At 41.1% G+C, this 25,037-nt stretch overlaps 1 protein-coding gene across 2 annotated transcripts; it reads right to left on the bottom strand.

Annotated features, from left to right (window-relative positions):
• Positions 1 to 2,710: 2,710 nt before the first annotated feature.
• Positions 2,711 to 20,286, bottom strand: IL20RA (interleukin 20 receptor subunit alpha). 2 transcript variants are annotated; one of them, XM_012474530.3, is made up of 6 exons: positions 20,048 to 20,286; positions 14,417 to 14,595; positions 12,798 to 12,973; positions 12,087 to 12,231; positions 7,313 to 7,452; positions 2,711 to 5,079 (listed from the first exon to the last, which is right to left on the bottom strand). In XM_012474530.3, the coding sequence occupies exons 1-6, from the start codon at positions 20,122 to 20,124 to the stop codon at positions 4,282 to 4,284; spliced, it is 1,515 nt and encodes a 504-aa protein (XP_012329953.2). In that variant the 5' UTR covers positions 20,125 to 20,286; the 3' UTR covers positions 2,711 to 4,281. The 2 variants fall into 2 exon arrangements, with proteins under 2 accessions (XP_012329953.2, XP_064216466.1); XM_064360396.1 differs by lacking the exon at positions 14,417 to 14,595 and having other exon boundaries at positions 20,048 to 20,179.
• Positions 20,287 to 25,037: the final 4,751 nt, after the last annotated feature.

Genomic DNA, 25,037 nt, shown 5'->3' with positions numbered 1-25,037 from the left:
AAGGATGATACATGACCATGATAGTCATCCAACCACTTTGGAGAGGTAGTAGTTTTCAGGAAATAGTGTTTTTGAGAGGGTCAGTTATCTTTAAAGGACTCATAGTATTTTTGGTTGCTGCTTGGCTAACTCTGTTTATTTTATTTTTGAGATGGAGTCCCACTCTGTCGCCCTAGCTGGAGTGCAGTGGTGCCATCTTGGCTCACTGAAACCTCCACCTCCTGGGTTCAAGTGGTTCTCCTGCCTCAGCCTCCTGAGTAGCTGGGATTATAGGCATGCACCACCACCCCTAGCTAATTTTTGTATTTTTAGTAGAGACAGCGTTTCACCATGTTGGCCAGGTTGATCTCAAACTCCTGAGCTCAAGTGATTTGCCCACCTTGGCCTCCCAAAGTGCTGGGATCACAGGCATGAGCCACCATGCCCAGCCTAAAACTATTTTAAAGCATTATGTTTGAAAAAATAATTCCCAATCTGCTGTTTCAAATGTTCTAGCTTGAATAAGCTTGGTGCATCATAAACTTAATCTGTAGTTAAAATCAGATAGCTACATATTTTTGAGTGAAAGGAGCAAGTTATAAAAGAATCCAATATAATCCCCAATTTTGGCAAAAACGTTTGCATACATGCAATGAAAGTATCCAGGACTTTAAAAGTCCTATACCAAGGTTTATTAACTGAGGCATTATTGGCATTTTAGGCTGGATAACTCTTTGTTATGGTAGGATGTTTAGCAGTATTTATTCCTGGCCTTGCCCCACTACATGCCAGCAGCAGCCTCCTCCTGAGTGGTGACAATCAAAAATGTCTCTAGACATTGCCACATATCACCTGGGGAACCAAACTTCCTCCAGTTGAAAATCCTTTCTCTATTCAAATATGTTTATGGTGGTTAAATCTGGGTGAGAGAATTATGGGTAATTTTCCTTTCTCTCCCCATTTATTTCTAGGTACTCTACAATGAACATGTATACATATATCTCAATATGTGCCTTCTACAATAAAAATAAGAGCTATTATTAAATTACCCATAACCATAGAACTATTTATTTTAAAAATTAGAGGTACATGCTTTTGAGCCAAATCTTTGAAAAAAATCTGTAGATAGAAGGTTTATGGAAGATGTCATGTGGGGAATTAAAAAGAAAATAAAGTTCTTCTAAGATAATTTAGCAAAAATTAATCTGCAAGATCTGGGGGTGGTAATGTGTGGGCCAGAAATAACTTGATTAATGACCCAACGGTACCGATCCATGACAACCAATCCTCTGTTTAATGTTCTCATTAGATTTACCATGCTGGCGGTCTTGTGCTCTGTCTGGGCTGTACAAATAGTTTTTCTCTGCACTGATTTTCTTCCAGTTGGACTCAGCATGAAGGGCACTAGATCTTTCTCATGTTATGGGCTCCAGTCACAAGTTCACTTCACTCACTTCCTTCTTGAGAGCAAGAGTGGCACTATGTTTCACTCACTTTGTAGCGGTGGTATTTTCCTTCACCAGATGTTTAGGATTTATGGGGTGTGCCAATGGAGCTGCTAAAAGATGTTTTTTATTTCTATTAGATAAGGAAAACTTAACTAATGTGCAAGTGGTATATAAAATCCTGGGAATAACTGGGGATAGGATGAATAGTATAGTTGTTCCTTGGTATTCATTGGGGATTGGTTCCTTGGTATTCATTGGGGGGTCTGGTATCTGAGGATACCAAAATTCATGGATGCTCAAGTCCATGATATAAAATGGTGTAGATAAACTACACACATTCTCCCATATACTTTACATCATCTTTAGATTGCTTGTAATGCCCAATAGGCCTAAACATCACTTCACTTAAATGCATTCAATGTAGTACTCAGTGTGATGCAAATTCAAGGTTCACTTTTTGGAACTTTGTGGACTTTTTTTAAAATGAATGTTTGATTTGCTATTAGTTGAATCCATGGATGCTGAACCCACAGATACAGAAGGCCAACTGTACTTGTCAGAATCTGGAGTTTCAACTTGTCATCTCTACTTGAACCTCAGGCCTAGAGATGGAATCTCAAGCAGACCAGAGGGTGGCTTCTTGGAGATGGTGAGACCTGGCCACAGAAGGAACAGGATGCATGACAGCTGCCTCCCACACAGATATACTGCATCTAAGAAGATGTCACCACCCCCACGAGAAATATCTACTGTATGCTCATGTTTGAATGTGTGTGTGTCTATAGAGGTTCAATATATACATATGTTTCAAAGAACTGAAGCAGCAAAATTAGAGAATGCTCAATATTTCTGACATGCTTGGAATAACAAGAGATGTAAAAGCAACTCAGAATTAGATTCCCCTTTTACAAAGCCAGATAATGTGGCTAAACCACTGAAGGATTTCAATCTGAGGGCACAAAGTAGGAAGCAAATTACTATTTACTCTCAGGTAAGAAAAACAGAGTTAGACAAGGTCTGTCTTGAAATCACTATAGTTGTGTCTAAATGGCTTTTCTTTCTGGCAGTTAACAGTGGGACCTGGCAATTAATGATGACGATGACAAACACTTATGGAGCACTCACTATGTGCCCAGCACAGGTCTATGTACCATCTACTGTTCAACACTTTTAATCCTCAAAACAATCCTAACGCAGCTCTTATTTCTATTTCACAGGTGAGGACACTGAAGGACATGGTAGGTGCTTAGAAAGTATTTTGTGAATGGAATTAATAAGCAGGACTATATCAATCATTTTATTTTTTCTTTTGCTCTTAATAACAATTCATTCTTTCTCACTTTTGAATTACTTTTACAGTTAGTGTAATACATTTGTTCTCCCAAACCAGCAGGATCGTTTCTATAAAGATTGAGAAGAACAGAACACTCTGATTAATATAATTACTCTCTAAATTAAACCATTAGATCTGAAACTGTTTGCATTTGTGGACAATAACAAAAGGTCATGACCCCAGAATCCATCTCTCCTACCAGGGTTGTCTGCTTGTACCAAAAATATCAATAAGGAAATACGGATGATATCTGTTTTCTTGAAAGAGCATCAACGGATTATGAGTTCATGATTAAAACAAATACATATTTAAGGTAAACCATATAAAGTTGCTGTTTGTCAGATTAAAAACAGTCAAATATCAACAATTACGTATGGTTCAACTTAATAGATATTGTCCCATTTCAAAGCAGCATGACTGAAGAATTTAATTTTCTTAACAAGTGGTAAAGGAAATGAGAACAGTTACTGGAATTGAACTAGAAAGGTATTGTTTTATGGAACAGTTTAGTTCCCAAAGTAAATTATGTCAAATTTTAATAAACTCTCCCTTACATAGTCATTTAACTTATTTTGCTTGTATGTTCCGTATTTATGAGTTTTAATATTATAAGAATAGAGGATATTCATTCATAGATATTCCAAAGAGTCTTTGAACCACTGCCTAATCTAATGTTTGATTTCTAATAGTAACACAGTGCTTTACTGAACACTTCCTAGTTATAGATTATGTAAATATCTTTTTGAAAACACATTTCCAGAAATAAATGTAATATTCTATTATAACATGTGCCATTTTCTTTTAGGTTAGTTTTGAGACGATAAGCCCCCACTAAATTATTGAAAGGACACTTTTCTGACTACAAAAGAATACTCATTTATGTTTATATTCCAGAACTACACATGAAGTATTAACAACAGCCTCTTAAAGTAGCCCAGAGTGTGTGGTATCAGGAAGGTCTGTGCCTGATTTATTCATTCTAAATACGAATCATGATGATCAAACAGTTGAGGTTTTCACATGTGACCAACTTACCACCGACCTAATGGTATGTGCCTGTTTTAAGTATTTCCTCCAGCTCCCAATAAACCCAATTCTGAAAAAGTAGTATTTATAAAATGAATAATCTTTGGGAAATATTTTTTACAGTGCTATGTACACATGGGACGAACCCAGAAAATGATCACAGAAGTGTGTCTGTTTGAATATAATAAACCAAGAGGCCAGAGTATGCCCACCTGAATAAATTCTGCACCCAGCCTGGCAAACATTTATGGACTGCTTCCTCTGCATAAAGAAATAGGCTAGCTCCTGCACTCTGGACACCTACCACCATTGTTAAGAGACCTACATGCATGAACCAACTAAATACGTACTATAAGAATAGAGAAAAGAAATAAGTAATTCTCATAGACACTGAAAAACTGGAAAAAACATCTTTTATCCCAGGTACTTTATTGCTGGGATCAAAGGGGTAACTCACTTGTTTGCAAAGGAGTCTGGCAAAAGGAAGTGTTGTCATCAGTTTTCCATCTGTACATATAACCCCCATTCCTCCATGAATTGCATGAGATAGGTTTCATTTTCTCCTGGTGGCCCGTCTGGAGCCAGTGCCTCATAGAGTCTAGACAGAAGGCCCTCCTCCCAGATCCCATTCCCCTCAGAAGGCTCGCAGCCCTCCGAGTTCTGGTCAAAGCTAGACAATGAAGGGATACACAGCCTGCCAGTTTGGGGGTCCCAGTCAACCAGGGTTGTCGATGGCTCTTCCTCTGGACCCTCCTCTGAATCTGTGTGCTCCCGTGCCAGAGGGTCTAAGTCTCGGAGCTGAGGGCTGTATGGGTACTGTAATGTTTGCAGACCCAAGACTGCCAGCGCTGCCTGTGAGTCAAATAACCTTCCTTGCCTGGACACCTCCTCCTGCAAACTGAGCTCCTGCTCTTCAGGCCCTGCACAGATGTCAGTGACTCTTACATCATATTCATATTCAATGACTGTTTTATCTGGGGATATTGTTCTGCTGACAGACTCTTCCTGGGTGAGGGAAGTACCTTCCGTGTTTTCTTCAGAGTCACAAAAAATTTCCATCAAATGCGAAGCATATCCCAAATGTTTCACCTCCTCTTCCTCCTGAGGGGGCTCCAGGTTCCTGCTAGGCTGAGGATTATTAAGGCTGGATACATCACTGCTTTTTCCCAGCAAACTTGTATCCTGATGAGAAATTTTAGAATCCTCCAAGATACTGAGGGTGATAAAGTTAATGACGATTTTTTCAGCTGGCACAAAGAATCTTTTGTCAAATTCATTTCCATAAATCAAAATCTGTAAAGAGAAAAGAGAATGGTTTTCACCTTTTCACTTTAGAGAGACATTAAAAACAGCTGTTAGGCAGAATATCTTGTCACCAGATAGTTTTAAAGACCTACTCTTACCAACTCATGTAAATGAAAGTTACGCTTGCAATATACAGAAAACCTCACTCACTGGGAGTAGAGGTTTAAAGAGACTATATAAAGACACACAAAAGGCACATGGAAACGAAGTGGTTCACTGGGTGGTTGGGGCTTGGGGCATTGGTGCCTCCTCTTCTAACTGGCAGGAGAGCTAATTCATTTCTTGACCTTTTTCACATTCTGTAAAGTCAGAATCTCAGCCACATGAAGAGTAGCAAAGACTGGGTATAGCAGAGTTTGTGACATTGTTTTATTTATAGTTTGCTATGTACTTGTTAATAAGCTGTGGTTACCTTGGCTGCCTGCCCTGTTTTTGGATATGTTTGAAATGCAGACAGGAATGAGAACTGGAGGTAGAAAGGGAGGGAAATATATGAGCAGGGATGGTTTTTACTCCTTATACCATTCTTATCATGCTATAATAGGGCCAAAAAAGGAAATTCATCTGCCAGTTTATGGCAGACAGAGACACTCTAAATCATGTCAGGGAAGCTCAGATGAGCTTAAAATATTGCTGTGGGTATCGTAAAAGATGCCTGTTACCTAAGAGAGTGCATGAGTTACAATCCTCATTGTCACTCTAGCATGTGATTTCATTTAACTTTACAAAACAGAACCTTTAGCTTCATTCTTTTACATTTTAAGTTTCAACAAAATCACAGGCGGTCAATTCTCCTGTGAATGTTCCTTCCAGAAAAGGTCTCCCAATGCCATTAAGAAGCCAACTCTGAAACCTGAATGCAGGGAGAATCATAGAAAAACTTAGAAATGGAACTAATAGGAACCAAGGTATGTTATCAGGTACATGTGAATGTATCTCTTAATAGTTCCCAAGAAAATAGTTTTGATTGTCAAAAATATGCTCAGCCCTTCAGAACCTTTCAGCACATGGTTGCACCTCCTTGGGTTTATTCTTTCTTCTCCTTACTGTGCAGGATTAAGTCCTGGCCATGTTCCTCCTAAGTGTGTTTCTATTCCACGTCTTTCTCTTCTAGCCTGATATCCCACTCTCATCTGTTAGACTTGAATCTTCTCTCCCCGGGACAAAGCCATAGCTCCCTGGGTGTTTCTCTTGTTTCTAGTCTTACTTCCCTCCAAGTTGTCCCGGAACTAATATATCTGGTTGGATCTAAACCATGATATGGACTCTGACGCTCCTGACTTAAAACCCTATGGAGATTTCTCTTTGCTGGTAGAATGAGGCCGAGCTCCTTAGAACAGCGCCCCAGTTCTCCCCTTACTTGGACCAACCTCCCACTCTCCAATCTCATCTTCTCTAGCTTCTCATCCGGAGCCTCCTGGTTTAGCGATGTCAGGCAGTTTCCACACATCCACCCACCTTTCCCCTTGCTGTTTCTTCTGCCTGCACTACGGGTCCTAACTCCTACTCACCTCTCATAACCAAGCCCCGGCATGAGAGCTGAGCCCCCATGTGGGGTTTTGGGGCCCTCCTTGTATCCCCAGAGTTCCCAGTGCCTGCTCTCATTTTAGTCTTCACATATGATTTTGAAATTCTAGTCCCTGACTAGGTTTGAACTTCTAGAAGGGCAGGGATCATGACTGAACTTATCTCTGTACCCTAGGACCTTGTATAACCTGGTCGTTAAATAGAAAATCTTTTCAAAGCTAAGGAATCTTTATCTTTCGTTCTGTTAGTGAGCTAATCCAGAAGGTTTTTTTTGTTCATTTGTTTGTTTTTGAGACAGAGTCTCATTCTGTCACCCAGGCTGGAGTGCAATCTTTGCCTCCCAGGTTCAAGTGATTCTCCTGCCTCAGCCTCCTGAGTAGCTGGGAGTATAGGCATGCATCACCACACTCAGCTAATTTTTGCATTTTTAGTAGAGATGGGGTTTCATGCTGTTGGCCAGGCTTGTCTTGAACTCCTGACCTCAAGTGATCTGCCTGCCTCAGTCTCCCAAAGCGCTGGCATTACAGGCGTGAGCCACCATGCCCAGTCCAGAAAGTGTTTTTTAATTCACTAGCTATTTAACTTTAAATTCACTCTTCCCTTAAAGGGAACTGTATCTGTTCCAGAACCTCTTCTTCTGTCCTCCTGGAGGTGTGCTATTATAATAAAGACGCCTGCCACACCAAGCACTCACCAAATTTGCTGGGTGTTTCTCTTCACCAACGTGGATATATCGGTAGATGGAATAGCCCATCACAGAAAAAAGAAACACGGTAACAGATATGGGCAAAACATACCAGAAGATGATTTTAGCCTTGAACTCTGATGATTGATCTGTTAAAAAAAAAAAAAAGGTGAGAAGTGGGGAGAATGGGTTAGATAGTTGTGATTTGATGTGATGGGGAAAAAACTGGCATCGTTAAGTGGCTTCTGGGCAGATTATTACATTTGGGAACTCAGTTTTCTCACCTCTGTGTTGACAAGCTTAAGCTAAATGTTATAAGGGGTCTCAGAATTCTTACTCTCCCTGACAAGAGACAGTCTGAAGGAATCTGAACTCACCTCAAATGTTTACACTAAGAATACATCAATCATCCAAGTCAGCACATATTCTACCATCGTATGTCTGCCTATGAGATTCATGCTGGTTCCTATATTTGAAAGTGTATTTGATATTCAGGTAACTTGCAGAACTTCAAACAAACAACAAAACCCTCCTGTGAAGATCCCATCAAATTGCCTCACTTTTCCACGCCACCTGTTGCACTCAATCTTTCTGCATGTTCACTGGAGGACACGAGTGCATGGTGCCACCTTTTATGCGAGTAGCAGAACCATTCTTGCACTGGTTGGCTGGACTTTCTGGGTAGGCTGGAGCCCGGGGATGAGTGCAGGGAGGTGGCTGGACAGGGTATAGTGCGAATGGCAGTTCACTCCCTTCCCAGGCCTGCTGTGCTGTAGGTTTACGATGAGTAAAAGCCTGTAGAGGAATGAAAAGACCTGGGAAATAGTTTCAATAAAAGCAGTACTGGCCATATTGGTGATGACTAGAGCTCATTGTGACTAACTCATACTTGTTAAGCCACTATGGTGTACTTGGAAATTGTGATGGTTAATTTTATATGTCCAGTTGGCTAGGCCACAGTACCTAGATATTTGGGTAAACATTATTCTAGAGCTTTCTGTAAAGTTTTTTTTTTTTTAAATGGGAGACTAACATTTCAATCAGTGGGTTTTTCAGTAAATCAGATTACTATTTATTATGTGGGTGGGCCTCATGCAATCAACTGAAGACTTTAATAAAAAAGTCTTGATGACTCCAAAGAACAGGGAATTCTGCCAGTAGTCTACCTTTGGGTGCGAACAGCAAACATCAACTCTTCCATGGGTCTCCAGCCTGCCTATCCTACAAATTTGGACTTGCCAGCCTCTATAATCCTGTGAGCCAATGCCTTAAAATTAATCAATATTTCTAAACAAATAAATGTATCAATATCTGCATCGATATCTATCCTATTCTTTCTGTTTCTCTGGAGAATCCTGACTGATACAGCAGTAGGAAAAAGAGCAGCTTTAGCACAAATGACAAAAGTCTGAGTGTACTCCTTACAGACTAACAAAACCAGCAGGAGTGTGACTAGAGCATTCTAATCCAGGAGAATGTTGGATGCTCTTGATGCTTGGGCCCAAGGGAAAGCAGCAAAATCACTATCTGGTTAACTATCCAGTTGAAAGTCTGGAAACAGATGTGTTATGGCTGATGAGGGCGGTCAACAACAGCCAGTGAGAAAAGTCCAGCATGTGGGCCTGTTGCCCTGCACAATTCCCAAGGAGCACATTCATCACCAGGTTCTGCACAGAGACGTGCCAGTGCTGCAGTGCAGATGCTGCAGGTGTCAGAACACCACCTGCCCTGCTTTTAGGCTACAACTCAGTCCAACCCTCTTAATACAATCCCTGGTCCCTGGATTGAGCCTGTCCTAATTGAAAAGAATCATAACAATGACTGATGGCATTCCATATACACTAGCCCATGTTTACTACAACAAACCCAATAAACTGTACCTGTATTTTAGGAATGGGGGACAAGAGAGCAGAAATATGTTTCAAAGAATAGTCCCAATAAAGGTGCTATTGATTATTCAGAAAGCAGGTCCTCACAACAGTGTGTTGGAAAGATATATCTGGTGATATAATAGCTGGGATAGCAGGGGTTCAGAACTGTATCTGTTCTAGAACCACTTCTTCTGTCCTCCTGGAGGTGTGCTATTATAATAAAGACCCCTGACAATAACAATTAACTGTTATTCTGTTAATTGTTCTTTTCCTTTTGAGACAAGGTCTCACTCTGTTGCCCAGGCTGGAGTGCAGTGGCACAATCTCGGCTCACTGTAGCCTCAACTTCCCCAGGCTCAGGCGATCCTCCCATCTCAGTTTTCCAAGTAGCTTGGATTAAAGGTGTATGCTACCATACCTGGCTAATTTTTGTATTTTTAGTAGTGATGGGGTATAGGAGATCGGTCAGGGTGGTGGGAAAAATTATAGGAAAGATGCAAACCTTCTTGGAAGGCCAGAAGCTTTTGCAAAAGCTTTGGGAAAGGGTTATAGCTGAAGTCAGCCTAATCCTCTTACCTTGAGCTAATAGCAAAGAGCAGATAATAAGGGAATGAATGCAGAGGACTTTATTTAGATAAGTTTGTTTACCTATTTCTCCATAAACCAACCTTTGATTATCCACAGGCATGACTGCTCTCTACTCGGGGGGTCAGCAATGTTAATTACCCACAAATGGTGTTTGTTTGTGACCCTTGTCATTAAATCAGTTCTAAACTAAATATGAGCATCTCTGACATATTGGGGCTGCATGGCTGGACTCCCTCTTTGGGGTCTGTAAGCCATGGGGTCCCCTAGCCGCACTCTCACAGGCAAAACACTTGTGTTTGCAAACTCCTTTCATCTGTTGCTTGGCCAGAGTCTGCAGGTCAGACTTGGCAATGGGGTTTCACATGTTGCCCAGGTTGGTCTTGAACTCCTGGACTCGAGTGATCCTCCCACCTCAGCCTCCCAAAGTGCTGGTATTACAGGCGTGAACCACTGCACTTGGCCACTTTTTTCATATTAATGAGAAAGTGGGCTTCATCTGCTTACTGAGAAGTTTTGAATTTAATCTGCATTTTGTTGCTTTTGCTCCAGTTGTGTTAATGATTTCCACTGGAAATTCATTCCCACCAGCTGGCACTGATCAAGGTGTTAGTAAAGAGAGCACTTCTCCCAAATACAAATATGATTTCTTCAATATGCTTTGTTTTGCTTGGCATTTTAGTTTCATTTGATATATGGTAGAGACTCCTTCACTGTAAAAGAAAAGCTATGATAAAGACAGAGAGTCAAAAGCAAAGCCTTGCACTTTTCGCATGTACTCACAAAGTTCCCTTTCTTTACTTTGGGACGGTTTCATCTTGAAAGGTAGGAGGGGTGAGGGAGGAGGAAAGCAGGGTTATGGATTCCTATTCATGGCTGGTGATAGAGCCAAGGCATGCCATGGAGGTCGTGGGCCTCTGTCTCTAGCCCAGCTGTTTGGAAAAGAAGCAGAAGAATAATGGATGAAGAGCCCTTCGATGCAGGCAAACTTTAGGATTCATTTTCTTTATATTTTCAAGTTTTGAATTCAAGCTCCTCTCACTCTGAAGGCAGAAAAATTAAACAAATGCCAAGCTCACAACTCTGTATCTCCTCATAGGAATGGGCATCTCTAACCATGGTTCCCTGGCAGCCCAGTTTAGAAAATGTGAGAAGGAGATAAATAAAAGGAAACAGAGAGAAGCAACTGTAAGGATAAAGAAGTGACCACTGATTTGCTGATCCCAGACCCTCACACAGTCAATCTAGTGGCACCTGAACACAACTGGAAGCACCTATAATTAGTATTCCCCAGGGGAAGTGAAAAATAAATTCTGCTTTACAGTGATTTTAGAATAACACTTTGTTTCCAGTGATAAAATTGTCTGATGTTCTTGGAGACCACAGAACTTCTATTGATCAGACTGATATTGATTTTATTTTTTATTTTTATTTGAGATAGAGTTTCATTCTTGTTGCCCAGGTGTAATCTTGGCTCACTGCAACCTCTGCCTCCTGGGTTCAAGCGATTCTCCTGCCTCAGTCTCCCAAGTAACTGGGATTACGGGTATATGACCCCATGCCTGGCTAATTTTGTATTTTTAGTACAGATGGGGTTTCTCTATGTTGGTCAGGCTGGTCTCAGACTTCTGACCTCTGGTGATCTGCCCCCCTTGGCTTCCCAAAGTGCTGGGATTACAGGTGTGAGCCACCATGCCTGGCCTTATTTTTTAATTTTTTGAGACAAGGTCTCACTCTGTTGCCTAAGCTGGAGTGCAGTGGTGCAACCATGGCTCACTGTAGCCTCTTCTGGGCTCAGGTGTTCCTCCCACCTCAGCCTCCTAAGTAGCTAGGACTACAGGTGTGCACTACCATGCCTGGTTTATTTTATTTTTCTAAGAGATGAGGTCTCATTATGTTGCCCAGGCTGGTCTTAAACTCCTGGGCTCAAGTCATCCTCCCTCCTTGGCCTCCCAAAGTGCTGAGATTTCAGGTGTGGGCCACCATGTCCAGCCTGATTATGATTTTAAAAAAGAAAAAAGCCATATGTAAAAGTTTTTCATTGTTATTTCACAAAACAGGTAATGGAGGGACCATGGGAAGATTGCTGGCAGTGGACACAGGACAGTATGAGTTGTCTCAGGGGGTGAACACTTCCGAATGTCAGCCAAGTTCAAAGGCAGAGTCCTAGGCTGCTCCATGCATTTCTGGTGGTAACTGTTTCTGCCTTTGCCTCCATCTGTTTCCGTTAGACACGGATTTGTCAAAATCTTGTTTAAACCATCATACTGCCTTCTAGTTTTAGCAGATCTCCTTCCTAGACCAGTGGAGATTTTTTTAAAGCTTACCTTTCAAAGTCCTGGCACACTGCTTCTCAGAAGGCTGAGCACGGCGAGGGGGCCCCGGGACAAATGACTCCACGTGGATGCAGTACAGTGTGTTCGGCTCCAGCCAGGTGAGCACCAGTGTGTGGTTGGTCACACACTGGGACCACTAGGACAGGGAATTGCAAACACTGCTTAGAACCAGACATTTCTTGGACCACCCCAGACAAAGAACTCTAGAAGGAAATAAAAGACCAAGCCACCATTGAGTCCTTTACTATCAGTATAAGCTTTTTTTTAATTTCAGCAACAGTTTCAATATGCTCTTTTCTTTTAGCTCAGCAGAGCATTGTCAGGAACTGGACCAATGCTGGGAACAATTCTAAACAACACATGGATAGAGTTCTTATTCATTGTCCTGGGTCCTTGCTCACATGTTTTTTTTTCTTCTCAGAGAAAGACTGCAAATGAAAGCTCTCCATCAAAGTGAAGTGCACAATCTCCTACACTCCAATAGCAACACCATATCCTGTTAACAGAGTTTCTGTAAAGATCTGAAGTTAGTTCTGTAAAATTTCTATGTATCAGCTTCAACTGTATCTTGTGCAGCATATCTTTTGAATATCACGTCTTCCCAGAGTCACATACAGAGAATCAAAGCATCAGGGCCATCGGCTCCCACATTAGCTACAGAGTAGTACATGAATAATATGCCCCATTCCATTGCAGGCTTACCGTTCTATTTGATTTAGTGTTTGACACAGACACATTATACTTCAGATTGGAGTATATTTGTTGCATGGAAATAGGAATGTCTTCTGGATTTCTCTTCCATTTCTCTGGAGCCGTCAGGACAACAGACATGGACTTATCACCCATAGTCAGTGCCACCTCCGGTGGGCCAATTTGTGCTTAAAGGAGCAGAGAGAGCTTATTATCACGTTCAGATGTAAAAATTACCTTAGATAAAGCTACCATATAATTCTACTTGGATCAAAGCTCTAAAAGACACATTCTTACAGGAGATGCCTCAAAATGTACTAAGGTGGGCCTGAGTTATGCCTAATCTTGAAACCATTTCACACAGCCTGATGCAATGTTAGAACAGCAAATTTAAGTGTTATATTTCCTTATTCACATGCATAAACAGTATCTGGTGATGGTTAATGCCATCAAAAATGTTTGTAACATTTCTGTGACTTGAAAGGTTGGTGATAAATGACAAAAACATGATTTGATAAGTGGAAAATCAGAGATGTGATTAGAATGATCTAGAACAGAGACCGGGAAACTTTTATCCTAAAGGTCTGGAGAGTAAATATTTTAGGTATTACAGGCCATATGATCCCTTTTGCACTACTCCACTCTTGTAATGCAAAAGCAGTCTAAGGTAACTATGTAAACAAATGAGTGTGGCTTGTGTCCCAATAAAACTTTATTTATGACTAGACACCAACATTTCAAATTCCTGTACTTTTCCAATGTCACAAAATATTCCTTGGATTTTTAGAAATGATTTAAAAATAGAAACACCATTCTTAACTCTTGGCCTGCAGAAAAACAGAAAGGGGTTGTTGGATTTGCTCCAAGGGTAGTTTTCTGACCTCTGATCTGGGAGGACTCCCAGACTTATGGAGCGCCTGTAGAGCTCATTATGGCAGCCCTGAGTGGGTCCTTCATGACTAAGTCAGCCACAGCTCAGGGGATGGCAACATTATAAAAGCAGATACCAGGAAGACGTTGCCTTGGTTCTGAGTTACATTTGGAAATTGCATCATCACACTACCAAGTTCATATAAGAAAAGGCATAGTTGGGATCATCAGGACAATCTTTAATCAGTCTTGTGGAGACAGTAACAGTCCATAAACCCACACTAAATAATGTCAGTTTTGTTCCTCAAATTACATAGCTTCTACTAAGTAGTAAGACAAAGTCAAAATTTGATATAATTGTCATCTAGTATCAATTTCGAATCTGGGAGAGGTCTTACAGACCACTTGGCTAAACCTTTGACTCAAAGATGAGACTCAGGCTGGGTGTAGTGGCTCATGCCTCTAACCCTAACACTTTGAGAGGCTGAGGTGGGAAGATTGCATTAGCCCAGGAGTTCCAGACAAGCCTGGTAACGTAATGAGGCCCCGCCTCTACAGTCAATCAATCAATCAATCAATCAATCAAGGTGAGATTCAGAGCCAGCAAAGTTAGGGACCTTGGCCTGCTCACTCAACCCACTGGTCCAGAATAGAGCCAAGCAGAGCGCCTTTCTCTGGGCAAGGCTGTCTATGAGGCTGAGACTGTTAAACTTGATATTAATATATGTTTAACTGATAATTGCAATAATTGCATTACTTACTTTCTAAAAAAGGATAGAACCGTCCACTTTCAGCCCATTTGGAACACTCTGTTCCCCAAATGGCCTTAACTTTGGCATAATACTGGTGTTCGTAGTCAGAAGTTTCAGCAGAAAGATCACAGTAGGTCCTACTGATATTTCTGCATTCTGATTTATTCAGCCATTTCTTTTGCCCATATCTGCTAAGAAAGAAGCTGAATTAATAATGAGGTGCCCTCTATACTTTACAATAAAAAACTCAGTCATTTTATAAAACTGAATGGAACTAAAGACCTTCTCTTCAGAAAAACAAAAGTGCCTGTCATTGAGATAAAAAAGAATCCACTTTTGCTGTGGGCAATTTTTTTCATTAGCTGTCAGGAACATGAGTCAGAGTTTCTGTAATCACCTTTCTTTCTGTGAATTATAATGTGGATAGTACATTTTGAAAGCATGTATTTTATTGTTATTCTTTGGCTACAGTATAATTTTTACATATTGTATGATCAATTCTTCTAGTAATTATCTATGTAGGTTTTTGGTCTACTATGTACACAAGGTCAGTTTGATGGATTGTTTTAAGAACAGTTTGTCATTTTTTGGGGGAAGAAAAATTACCTTGACGTTCCCATAGCATATAAAAATATAAGCATCAAGAATTCTAGGAAAAATACACGAGGCTGGAGTGCATACAAAAATCTGCATTTTCAATAATGATAGTGATGATGGTGATGATGATATTGACTAGGTTGGTCACGTTGATTTTCCTTTTCTTTACTAAAAACAGAACTCCCACAACAAATAGGGATGGGGGCAATATTTTTAGCCCTTTTCAGGCAAGAGAAACCAAAGTGTAGAGTTCAGGTGACATGTGATAAGCCAGTGAAAGGAACAGGGGAGGGAGCATGGGAAAGCTGATGGGTTACAAGTGGCAGCCTAGGGAACAGCTGAGAGGACACTGCAGTGGTCCAGGGGAAGTTGTAGGTCACTTGGACAAGGATGCGGGCAGTAGGATAAATAAGGACAGGACAAAACCAAGAAATATTAGGAGCAAGGACTTGGTGATAGAGAACATGTAACAGATTAGGGAAATGAAGGTGGTAAGGATGCTGTCTCTTTCTGTCTGGAGTAGATGGGTGGAATGCTGGTGATAGTTGCCAAGATAAAGAGCACTGAGACAGAGCAGATTTGGGAAATGGATGGGGAGGCATAGCAGGAGGGAAAGATAAGACATTCACTTTTGATGTCTTGAGCCTGAGTATGTAAGAAATATCCCAATGCAGATGCCTAGTGGGCAAAGGGGCTTAGGAGAGACATGTGAAGGGGAGGTAGGGATTTTGGAGTCAATGGCACCAAACTGCTCATTGAAGGCACAGGCATGAATGAATTATCTGTGGAGACAAAACAAAGTCTAGGATAAAATTTCAGCAGCATCAAGATTTAAGTGTTGGAGAGAAAGAAGACCTGGAAGTTGTAGCTGAAGATGAGAAAAAAACATTATCATAAAGGTCAAGGGAAGAGTGTGTCTTGAGAAAGACGATATGTCCATGCATTGCCAAGCTTATGGCTGTCATCTCTTTTCAGAATATGGCAACAGATTTCTGAAAGTAAGGATGTTTCCCATTTCCTAAGTACCATACCTACAAAAGACATCAGAAACATGGCCAGATGTTACTGACCAACTTCTCCATCCAAGTGATCACTGTTACTTAGGGGCTTTCAATTTTTTTTGACCATGATTCACAGGGGAAAAAAATACATTTTACATTGTGATTCAGCTCACAACATATACAGCTATCTAACATATTAAAACAAAAATTTTACAAGAAAATATTTAAACTTTACCACATGCCTTGCATTCAGTTATTTTTTGTTCCACTCCATTCCACAGCACTCCATTCCCTTCCATTAAAACTAATGTTAGTTATGTCCCTCAACATTTATTTCCCGACTCATCAAAGAGTCTTGAGTTGTGGTTTGAAGACTATTGCCATTGCCCATGTGACCCCTCTCTCCTCAAACTTCCTCACCCTGCCAAGGGCAGGGCAGCTTCCCATGACAGATGCTGATGCAGGAGAAAAGGCTCTATACAAGATTTTGAACAAGATAAATGAATAATGACCAGAATCACTCAGCATATACTCCAGTAATAACACTCACGCACAGCAAACATTCATGTGGGACCTTTGGTGGTCTCTGATTTACAAGCTTTATCTCATCTAATTATCATAACAACCCTAGGGGGTAGGTACTCTTATTTTCATCCCATTTTACAGATGAGGAAGCTGAGGCTCAGGGAGATTAAGGGATCTACTCAAATTCACATGACTAGTAGAAGGCATACCTGGGATTTGAACTATTCTTCCCTGACTCCAAAACTTCTGTTTTTAGTGCTACATTCTATTTTTTGCATTAAACTCTTTTGGTGGATAGAATTTAAACTTTTGTTAAATTTTCATCTTGGAAACAAACTTCACTCAAAAGTATAAAAGTATAATCTGTAACTTACCCAGCTAGGTTCAAAGCCTGGCTATGAAATATGGACTGTCTGACTGCAGAGTTGAGCTTGGAGCCCTCTGGCAGTGAAACACGCTGCCCTCTCTCTGCTCCTTTCCATCTTTCACGTGCACAGGCATGTAAGAACTCCGACATGGCAAGCTTCTTTTAAAGTACATTATTTTTAAAAGTTGCACAATCTAAGTATCTGCTCACACAGAGCAGTGATGACTCTGCCTATGTGTTTAAAATCCCTTTCTGAATCCCATAAAACATAGGACAGAGCAAGCTCTTTGCTCCACCTAATGGAAAAGGAAGCAAGGACATGGTCATGAGCAACTTCTCTCTGCAAAGCGATTTCTTTCCTCTAACACTGGTTCCTGAGAAACTCCTTGGAAATGAGAATGAGTTTCTAGATAAATGAGGTCACTGTGAATTGCTGCTGAAGTCTTTCACTGGCTTTAGTGGTCTGAATTTTTTTTTCAAAGACAACACTGACTTGATTTGTTTTTGAAAATATGGTAAATGTTTTTTTAATTCAAACAATCAAACAATTCAGAAAGTATAATCAAAAGAGAAACAAATCACCCTAAAACCCATTACCCTGGAACATTTGGTGTGTATGATTCTGGATATCTCATTGTGCTTCTGTATAAACAGAAGGACGATTAGAGAGCAGAATAGATGGACAAAAATTAGATTATACCATACATATGGTTTTAATAAAAGTAGTCAATTCAATGTGCCTTGAACTTTAATAGAGAAAAGATATTGAAGTGAAATTAAAGGAACTGCTGAAGTGCAAATGTTTGTCACCACAGGAGATATTTGTTCCTAAAAGAGCTTTTAAATTAAGAAAATGGTTTGTGAAAAATATTGAGACGTTAATTATTAAAATAATGAAATATTGTCATTGTAGATCACTTTTAAGGGCTTCTGGCTATGAAAATTAGTATATAGTTTTCCCCCACCTTTTCCACCTTATATTATTGTTTAAGTTCAAATAATTTTAAAGAAACTTCTGTAATTACATTTCCATCACTATTTAGTCTTAGCTCTACATTTAGATGAATTCAGTGCATGCTACCAGGCTTTTTTGTCATCACTAAGTTCTTCTTTTGGGTTGTCTTTATCTCTCGGTTAGCTGGAGGTCATCCTTAGTGCTCCACCTCATCCCCCAGGAAGGTCTCAGGAAAATGATCTCCTGAGTTTCCACCTGCTTCCAAACACCAGCCTACTGAACTTAGTGAGAGTCTCAGGTCATACCTGTCTTTTCCTCAGAAGATGTATTCTGTTGAGTGTTGTCAGATTGAAATTTCCCTTTTCTCCCAACTTGAGTTCTGCTTTTGGTAAAACGGGCATGAATCATTTAATTTTCTTAAAGTCCAGTAACTGCACCAGGATATGTCTTGCTATTATTTTTACCAAATGTTTTCTAGACATACCACACATTCATGATACACAGTTCTAAACAGTCTTTATTGCCTGTTCAACCATTACTATCACTTAGCTCTAACAGGTTTTTCATCTTGATACAGTATTTTTATATTCCAATACTCCTAAGCTCTGCACACTTCCTTAAAAAAAAGTTCTCCCTGTTGTCTTAGAATCTCTTCTTTCACTGTTTCCTTTGAGCTTTACCTTTACAGATCCTGTTGTTTACGCACTCTAACAAAATTACAGACTGTTATTTGTTTTAATTCTTCCTTACTTCCATAGCAAAGCTTTTTGGAAACTTGTATTCTTTTTTCCTCTTTACCCCTCCCAGTAATTATGAATGGGTGCTATGCTAGTTCCTTTGGGACTATTGCTCTTTGAGTGGGGCCAGCTGTTTGTTGAACAGGCAAATGGATATAAGAATAGGGCTCAGAAAATGAGCTTTTGCTCTCCACAAATTTTTTTTTTTTAAGATAAGACCTGGCTTTATTACCCAGGCTGTAGAAAAGTGGTATGATCTCAGCTCACTGCAACCTCCACCTCCCGGCTCAAGCCATCCTCCCACCTCAGCCTCCCAAGTAGATAGGACTACTGGCATGTACCCTCATGACTGGCTAATTTTTGTATTTTTTGTAGAAACAGGGTTTCGTTTTATTTCCCAGGTTGGTCTCAAACTCATGAGCTCAAGCGATTCATAAGTCTCAGCCTCCTATAGTGCTGGGATTACAGGCAAGAGTTACTGAATCTGGCCAGTGCTCTCCATAATTTGAAACTTCTGTTTCCATCAAATACCCTCTCATGAAATCTGTTATTCTCTTTGCTGGGAAGGCTGTCTGCCCTCAGGTTGTGGGCTGCAGGAGGCTGATGTTGTAGCCTTGCTGGGCTGCCTCCCAGTCAGTGCCACCTCCCTTTCCTCCTGTCCCCTGCTCACTCTCAGCTTCTCCCTGGGCTGGGATGGGGCCTCCACAATGAACATGTCCTGTGTGCCTGATTTCTATTTCAGCTCCTCCATCTCTGACATTCTGTGGCACCCAACTGGGGCTCCACAGGGACATTTCCTTAATTTCTGGTGGTGGCAATCCTTAGATTTCCATACTCTGAGATTGTTAAGTGGGCCTCTTAGTACTGTGACATTTATTTTTGTGAAATCGTTTCCTGTGGTTGGAGCTGGGAAGGTATAGGTTTGCTTTCTGCTTCTGCAGCTGTTTTCTTTCAGATTCCACAGGATGCTTCCTAGTTTGTGGTTGGAGTTGTGGCCATTTCCTTTGTTTCTCTGAATCTGTTTTGCATTCTTTCTTGTTTGCAATGAGTTTTGAGGGCCAGATGAAATGCCTGTTCACTGCTATCTTTAAGTAAAACAGCTGAATGCACAAAATATGCACATGGTTTCAGGGAGTCTAAGGATGCCTATAATGCCAAACAGCTTAGAAATTTCAGAGATGATGGACTGCTTTGTTCGCTCTGCCACCTAATGATGTTTTGACCAACTTCTTTTCTCTGTCTAAATAACATTTCCTTGCCTGAGCCGCCTTCTGTCTCCATGAAGAAACTGTTTTCTAATTTAACCTTACAAAACATCAAGAAAGCTTAACCTGAAACATCTAAAACTTTTCTCTTTTTCAAACACATTTAATACCACAGATAGTTTATCTTTGCACAATTCACAGGAGTCTGAGTCTTGGGTTTGTAAGCTAGCCAAAAGGAAAAGAAGAAACTTACATGAAATACTGCACAGTGTAAGTAACTTTAACTCCTTGAAGATCCTCTGGTCGATTCCATTGTAGGACATTCTTCATGTTGATGGATAAGAAGGTGATGTTTGCAGGTTTAGGCAAACCACCAGAGACACAGGGAACTAAAAAAGGAGCAGAGAGGAACTGAGGTCTTAGTGGTGGAAAAGGTAAACATGATTCCTGTAGTAGTTAGTCTCCAGAGATGGCCCCCAATACACCACGCCTTCCAGTATGCATGTCCTATGTAACAGCTCTCAAATGGAAAAGAGAATGTGGCAGAGGTGGCCTTAGGAGTCAGCTGTGGGATGAGAGGGGAGATTCTAGGCAGAGAAACCCAAGATGGGAAAGGGCCTATCCAAAAGACAGTGTCTTTGAAACTGTCAAGAGATCAGTTTGGAAAGCTGACGAAGAGGACAGTGGCCAAGATAAAATCTAAGGAGTACAAAGGAGCCAGATCTCCCATCCCTCTAAACCCTGGGAAAACATCTGGATTATATTTGAAATTCATAGGAAAGTATTGAAGCCTCTGCAGCAGGGGAGAATATGAACCTATTTATATTTCAAATGGATCACTTCACTGCTGAAGGGAGAAAAGACTGGATGGACCAAAGGGAGAAGGGAGAAGGCAGTGAGGCCGTAACTGCATTAGCCCCGGTATGCACCAAGATGCAGGCTGTGAAGAGGGAGATGCGTGGACAGCTTGGAGCTCAAGTTTCAAACTAGCAGTGGGACCTGCTGATGAAACAGAGCTGCATGGGTTCCATCAGGAAGAGAGTGGCTGTGCTGTGAAAGCAAAATTAACAGATGAAGATCTAACAAGGAATGTTCATACTTTTATCTATTTTGATGATGCAAAGGAGTGATAAAAAATAGAATTAGCCGGGATGCGTGGGCTCACACCTCTAATCCCAGCACTTATGGAAGCCAGATCACTTGAAGGCAGGTAGATCACTTGAGGTCAGGAGTTTGAGACCAGCCTGGCCAACATGGTGAAACATTGTCTCTACTAAAAATACAAAAATTAGCCAGATTTGGTGGCAGGCATCTGTAATCCCAGCTACTTGGGAGGCTAAGCCAGGAGAATTGCTTGAACCCGGGAGGTGGAGATCGCACCACTGCAGTCCAGTCTGGGTGACAGAGTGAGACTCTGTCTAAAAACAAAACAAAACAGAATTAGCAGGGTTTTTTTTTTAAACAAAAAGAAATAGTATATTTAAAAAAGAAATACAATTTTATAACTAGTATTCTCTTTTGTTTAAAAAAAATTGCAAAATCTTTAGGCACTGTGTTTGTTTCAAGTTTGAAAAACACGAAGAAAGACATTCCTGAATAAACATCTCAATGGAGAAAAATCAATTTTCTAACCTGCTAGTACTGATAAGATCATCGAATCAACACCAAAGTGAAAACATGTCACACCCACATTGCTGTCAGGAAATGGGTCTCAATTAATGGGTAACAAATACGTTTTAACAAATATATTTGCTGTCTGGAGGCACAGCTCTGCTTCTCTGCAATTTTTGAGATTTCACATCCCAAATTAAAAAGCCATTGGATCGGTGCACATAGCTTTGTTTGGGGAGTGCCAGACCATCATGACTTTGGTTTGGTACACAGATTCTTCAGATGGGCGGGTCCAACCTCTCCTTTTGCAATTCTGCCAAATGCACCATGTTCACCAGCCACACCAAAATACTTTCAATACCTGAACTTATCCTGTTGTTTCACACCTTGACAGTTTAGGTCCCTTCTGCCTACGGCGTCTTTTGGAACTAAGAGACAGACCCCTTGTTCTTCCACATGTGCATCATTGAATAAATATTGGCTTGTGCTATTTTAATGACATGATTGTGCTGAGATGTGTAGGGTATGTATGGTCTCCACTAAAGTGAGCATTCCTGACCACAGACATCTGGGTAGGAGACTGATCTTCCCCAGAGGAACCACAATTCAAGACTGAGGGAAGGGGTATCAACTCTGGATTCCATTTGAGGTTTGAATGAGGAAGGATATGTGAGGATGCCCCTTTGAGTTGTGGGTGTAAAGATGGCCTCTGCCTTTACAAAGCTGTGAGGAGTAGGCAAGGAACTATCTGCTTAATGAACTTCGAGGTAATGATTGATGGCCTGTAGCTTGTAAGCCACCTCGAGATCTGTGTCCCCCTCAGTGTTTATTTCCCTTTTGTTATATTATGCCTTGGCGCCATAATGGAATGTTTGTGTTCCTCCTCCCCACCAAAAAATTCACAGGTTAAATCCTAACACCCAATGTAATGGTGTCTGGGGGTGGGGCCTTTGTAAGGTGATTAGGTCATAAGGGCAGAGTCCTCAAGAGTGGGATTAGTGCCCCTATAAAAGAGACCCCAGAGAGGTCCCTCTCCCCTTCCAACATGTGAGGACATAGTGAGAAGATGACCATCTATGTATGAACCATGAAGTGGGCCCTCACCACCCGTCAAATTTGCCTTGATCTTGGACTTCCCAGCCTCCAGAAGTGTGAGACAAACTTCTGTTGTTTATAAGCCACTCAATCTATCATATTATGTTCTTGCAGCTGGAATGAACTAATGCATTTGGCCTTTGGGAAATTCTTTTAGCCCAGCTTCATTTATGCTCTAGCACCAAAGGAAAAAGTCCTCTGTTTGCTCTTAGGAAGGAAGAGCAATGGATTAATAAGATAGATCTAAATGGGTAAATTTATCATTAGTGGAGTTTTATAAAATGTGGCTGCTACATTGGTTCTAAGAGTTACCTTGAATACAGGTCTGTAAGTACAGCAGAATGGTTTGTGACATTTTCCTAATGGCCTCAAAGTAAATACTAGGGTTGTCACCTAAGTATGCTGCAGTTTTAATTATATGCCTGACAGTAAAAGTTATTTCTTTTTTGTTGTACTGCAGGAAAAACCTATGCATAGATTAGTGCCTGATGAACACCAGTTAAAAGTGGTAAGGTTCCCAGGGCAAACTCATAAAGAGCCAGGGTAATTAGCCTCTGTGGTTAACCCAACCTCTCTCTTTCATGGCTGAGGCATTTCAACATTCCCATTATGGCCAGCACATTCATTAACCAGTATAGAAAGCAAACAGGTCGCAAGAGACTGGACAGCCAAGTGTGTTCAATTCCAAAGAGAGTCCCCTTTGGGAGCATTACAGTTTCTGAAGCTTATGACCAACTGGGGTAGCCTTAGCATTGCAGAAGCGCTGCTCAACTTTGCTCAGAGAAGGGGCCCAGATGTCCTGCCCCCTTTACCCCTCTAAAGCTGAAGCTGTGAAGGAATCGGAGGCTCTGAGCTGTTTGACACCGAACACCAGGTCTTATATGGTCTTTGTATTCTCAGTGCCTGGCAAAGAAATGCTTTAGAACTGAACTGACCAGGAACCCTTGGGGCTGACATAAATCATGGCAGATCCTAGATTCACATGAGCATTGAATTGAAGTGGAACAACTTGAACTACTGAATCTGTGTAGCTTGAAATCATCTTGGTAAGCTTACATTACACACAGGATCTGCACCATCAGAAGATACTAAACAGCTGGGTTTTAATGAAGGCACAGTAACCCATGGCATGGCAAGTGGTTGCTAAATATTTTAAATGTATTTTTAAATAGGAAAATACCTTCATAGGCTTGTAGGAAAAAGAAATCCCAGCCCAAGTGAGTTTTCTACCATGGGAAAAAGGTTAAAAGGCAATACAGAGGATGATTGACTAATTTCAGAAAGCAGATGTTGTAAACAATGACATGCTAACCACCAAAGTGCAAAACAGGTATGACTGCCTTCATAGAGACTGTCTTAAGCATTGTTTTAATTTCATCATGCTGAAAAGAAAGGCATGTTTTCTTCTGTCCCAAGTTACAAACCTTTCTCTTTTTTTTTTTTTTTTTTGAGTCGAAGTCTCACTCTGTCGCCCAGGCTGGAGTGCAGTGGCACGATCTTGGCTCACTGCAACTTCTGCCTCCCAGGTTCAGGCAATTCTCCTGCCTTAGCCTCCTGAGTAGCTGGGATTACAGGCGTGTGCCACCATGCCCAGCTAATTTTTGTATTTTTAGTAGAGATGAGGTTTCACCATGTTGGTCAGGCTGGTCTCATACTCCAGACCTTGTGATCCACCCACCTTGGCCTCCCAAAGTGCTGGGATTACAGGTGTGAGCCACCGCACCCGGCCACAAACCCTTTCTCTTGAAAAATATTAATCTATCTCCCTTCTTTGTCTAATTATACATCAAGTTCCCACAAAAAGTTAGTCTTCTTCTTCATCTTTTTTTAAATTGCCCAGGCTGGAATGCAGTGGTGTGATCTGGGCTCACTGTAATCTCCGCCTCCCGGGTTCAGGCCATTCTCCTGCCTCAGCCTCCCGAGTAGCCGGGAATACAAGCACCACCCACCAAGCCCAGCTAATTTTTGTATTTTTAGTAGAGACGGGGTTTCACCATGTTGGCCAGGCTGGCTTCGAACTCCTGACCTCAGGTGATCCACCCGCCTTGGCCTCCCAAAGTGCTGGGATTACAGTTATGAGCTACCACGCCTAGCCAAAAAGTAAGTCTTTTAAACAGCACTTAAAATTTGATTCAGTGATTACCTACCTGAGAAAAAAGATGCACAACTGTCTTCTATAAAGGACGGAGCACGATTTGGTGCTAGCATTAGTTCATTTGCACTTGATTTTCTTCCCCTAACCACCACCTCACTATTATTTCTCTGACTAATTGCTGGACCAGTGCGCTGCCTCAGTTTTCTCTGTAACAATACTGTCCATTCTTACAGGGTACTGCCAACTGCCCTAACCCAGTGGTTTCTAATAATTGTTTTTATGAACAGCTCAGGGAGAGATTCCCTAACAAAAGTTCTAGAGTCACACTGGAGCCTACTCCATGCTCTATGTCTTACCAGGTGTGTGCCCTCAAGCCAGTTACTTAACCTGTGACTCAATTTCCCCATTTGGAAAATGGAACAGTACTATCTGCCTCTTAGGC

Source organism: Aotus nancymaae, unplaced genomic scaffold, assembly GCF_030222135.1.
Source record: "Aotus nancymaae isolate 86718 unplaced genomic scaffold, 86718_ANA_hifiasm-v0.15.2.pri h1tg000040l, whole genome shotgun sequence".
In the NCBI taxonomy this organism is placed as follows: Eukaryota; Metazoa; Chordata; class Mammalia; order Primates; family Aotidae; genus Aotus; species Aotus nancymaae.
This window is presented reverse-complemented; position numbering and strand designations above follow the sequence as displayed.

Excerpts from the sequence above, each read along its gene's own strand:
- IL20RA (XM_012474530.3), bottom strand. The coding sequence starts at position 20,124 with ATGAAGAATGTCCTACAATGGAATCGACCAGAGGATCTTCAAGGAGTT. Across the intron at positions 14,596-20,047 it reads TACACTGTGCAGTATTTCAT|ATATGGGCAAAAGAAATGGC; the intron begins GTAAGTTTCTTC and ends CTTTCTTAGCAG. Across the intron at positions 7,453-12,086 it reads GTGTGCCAGGACTTTGAAAG|ATCAATCATCAGAGTTCAAG; the intron begins GTAAGCTTTAAA and ends TTTTTTTAACAG.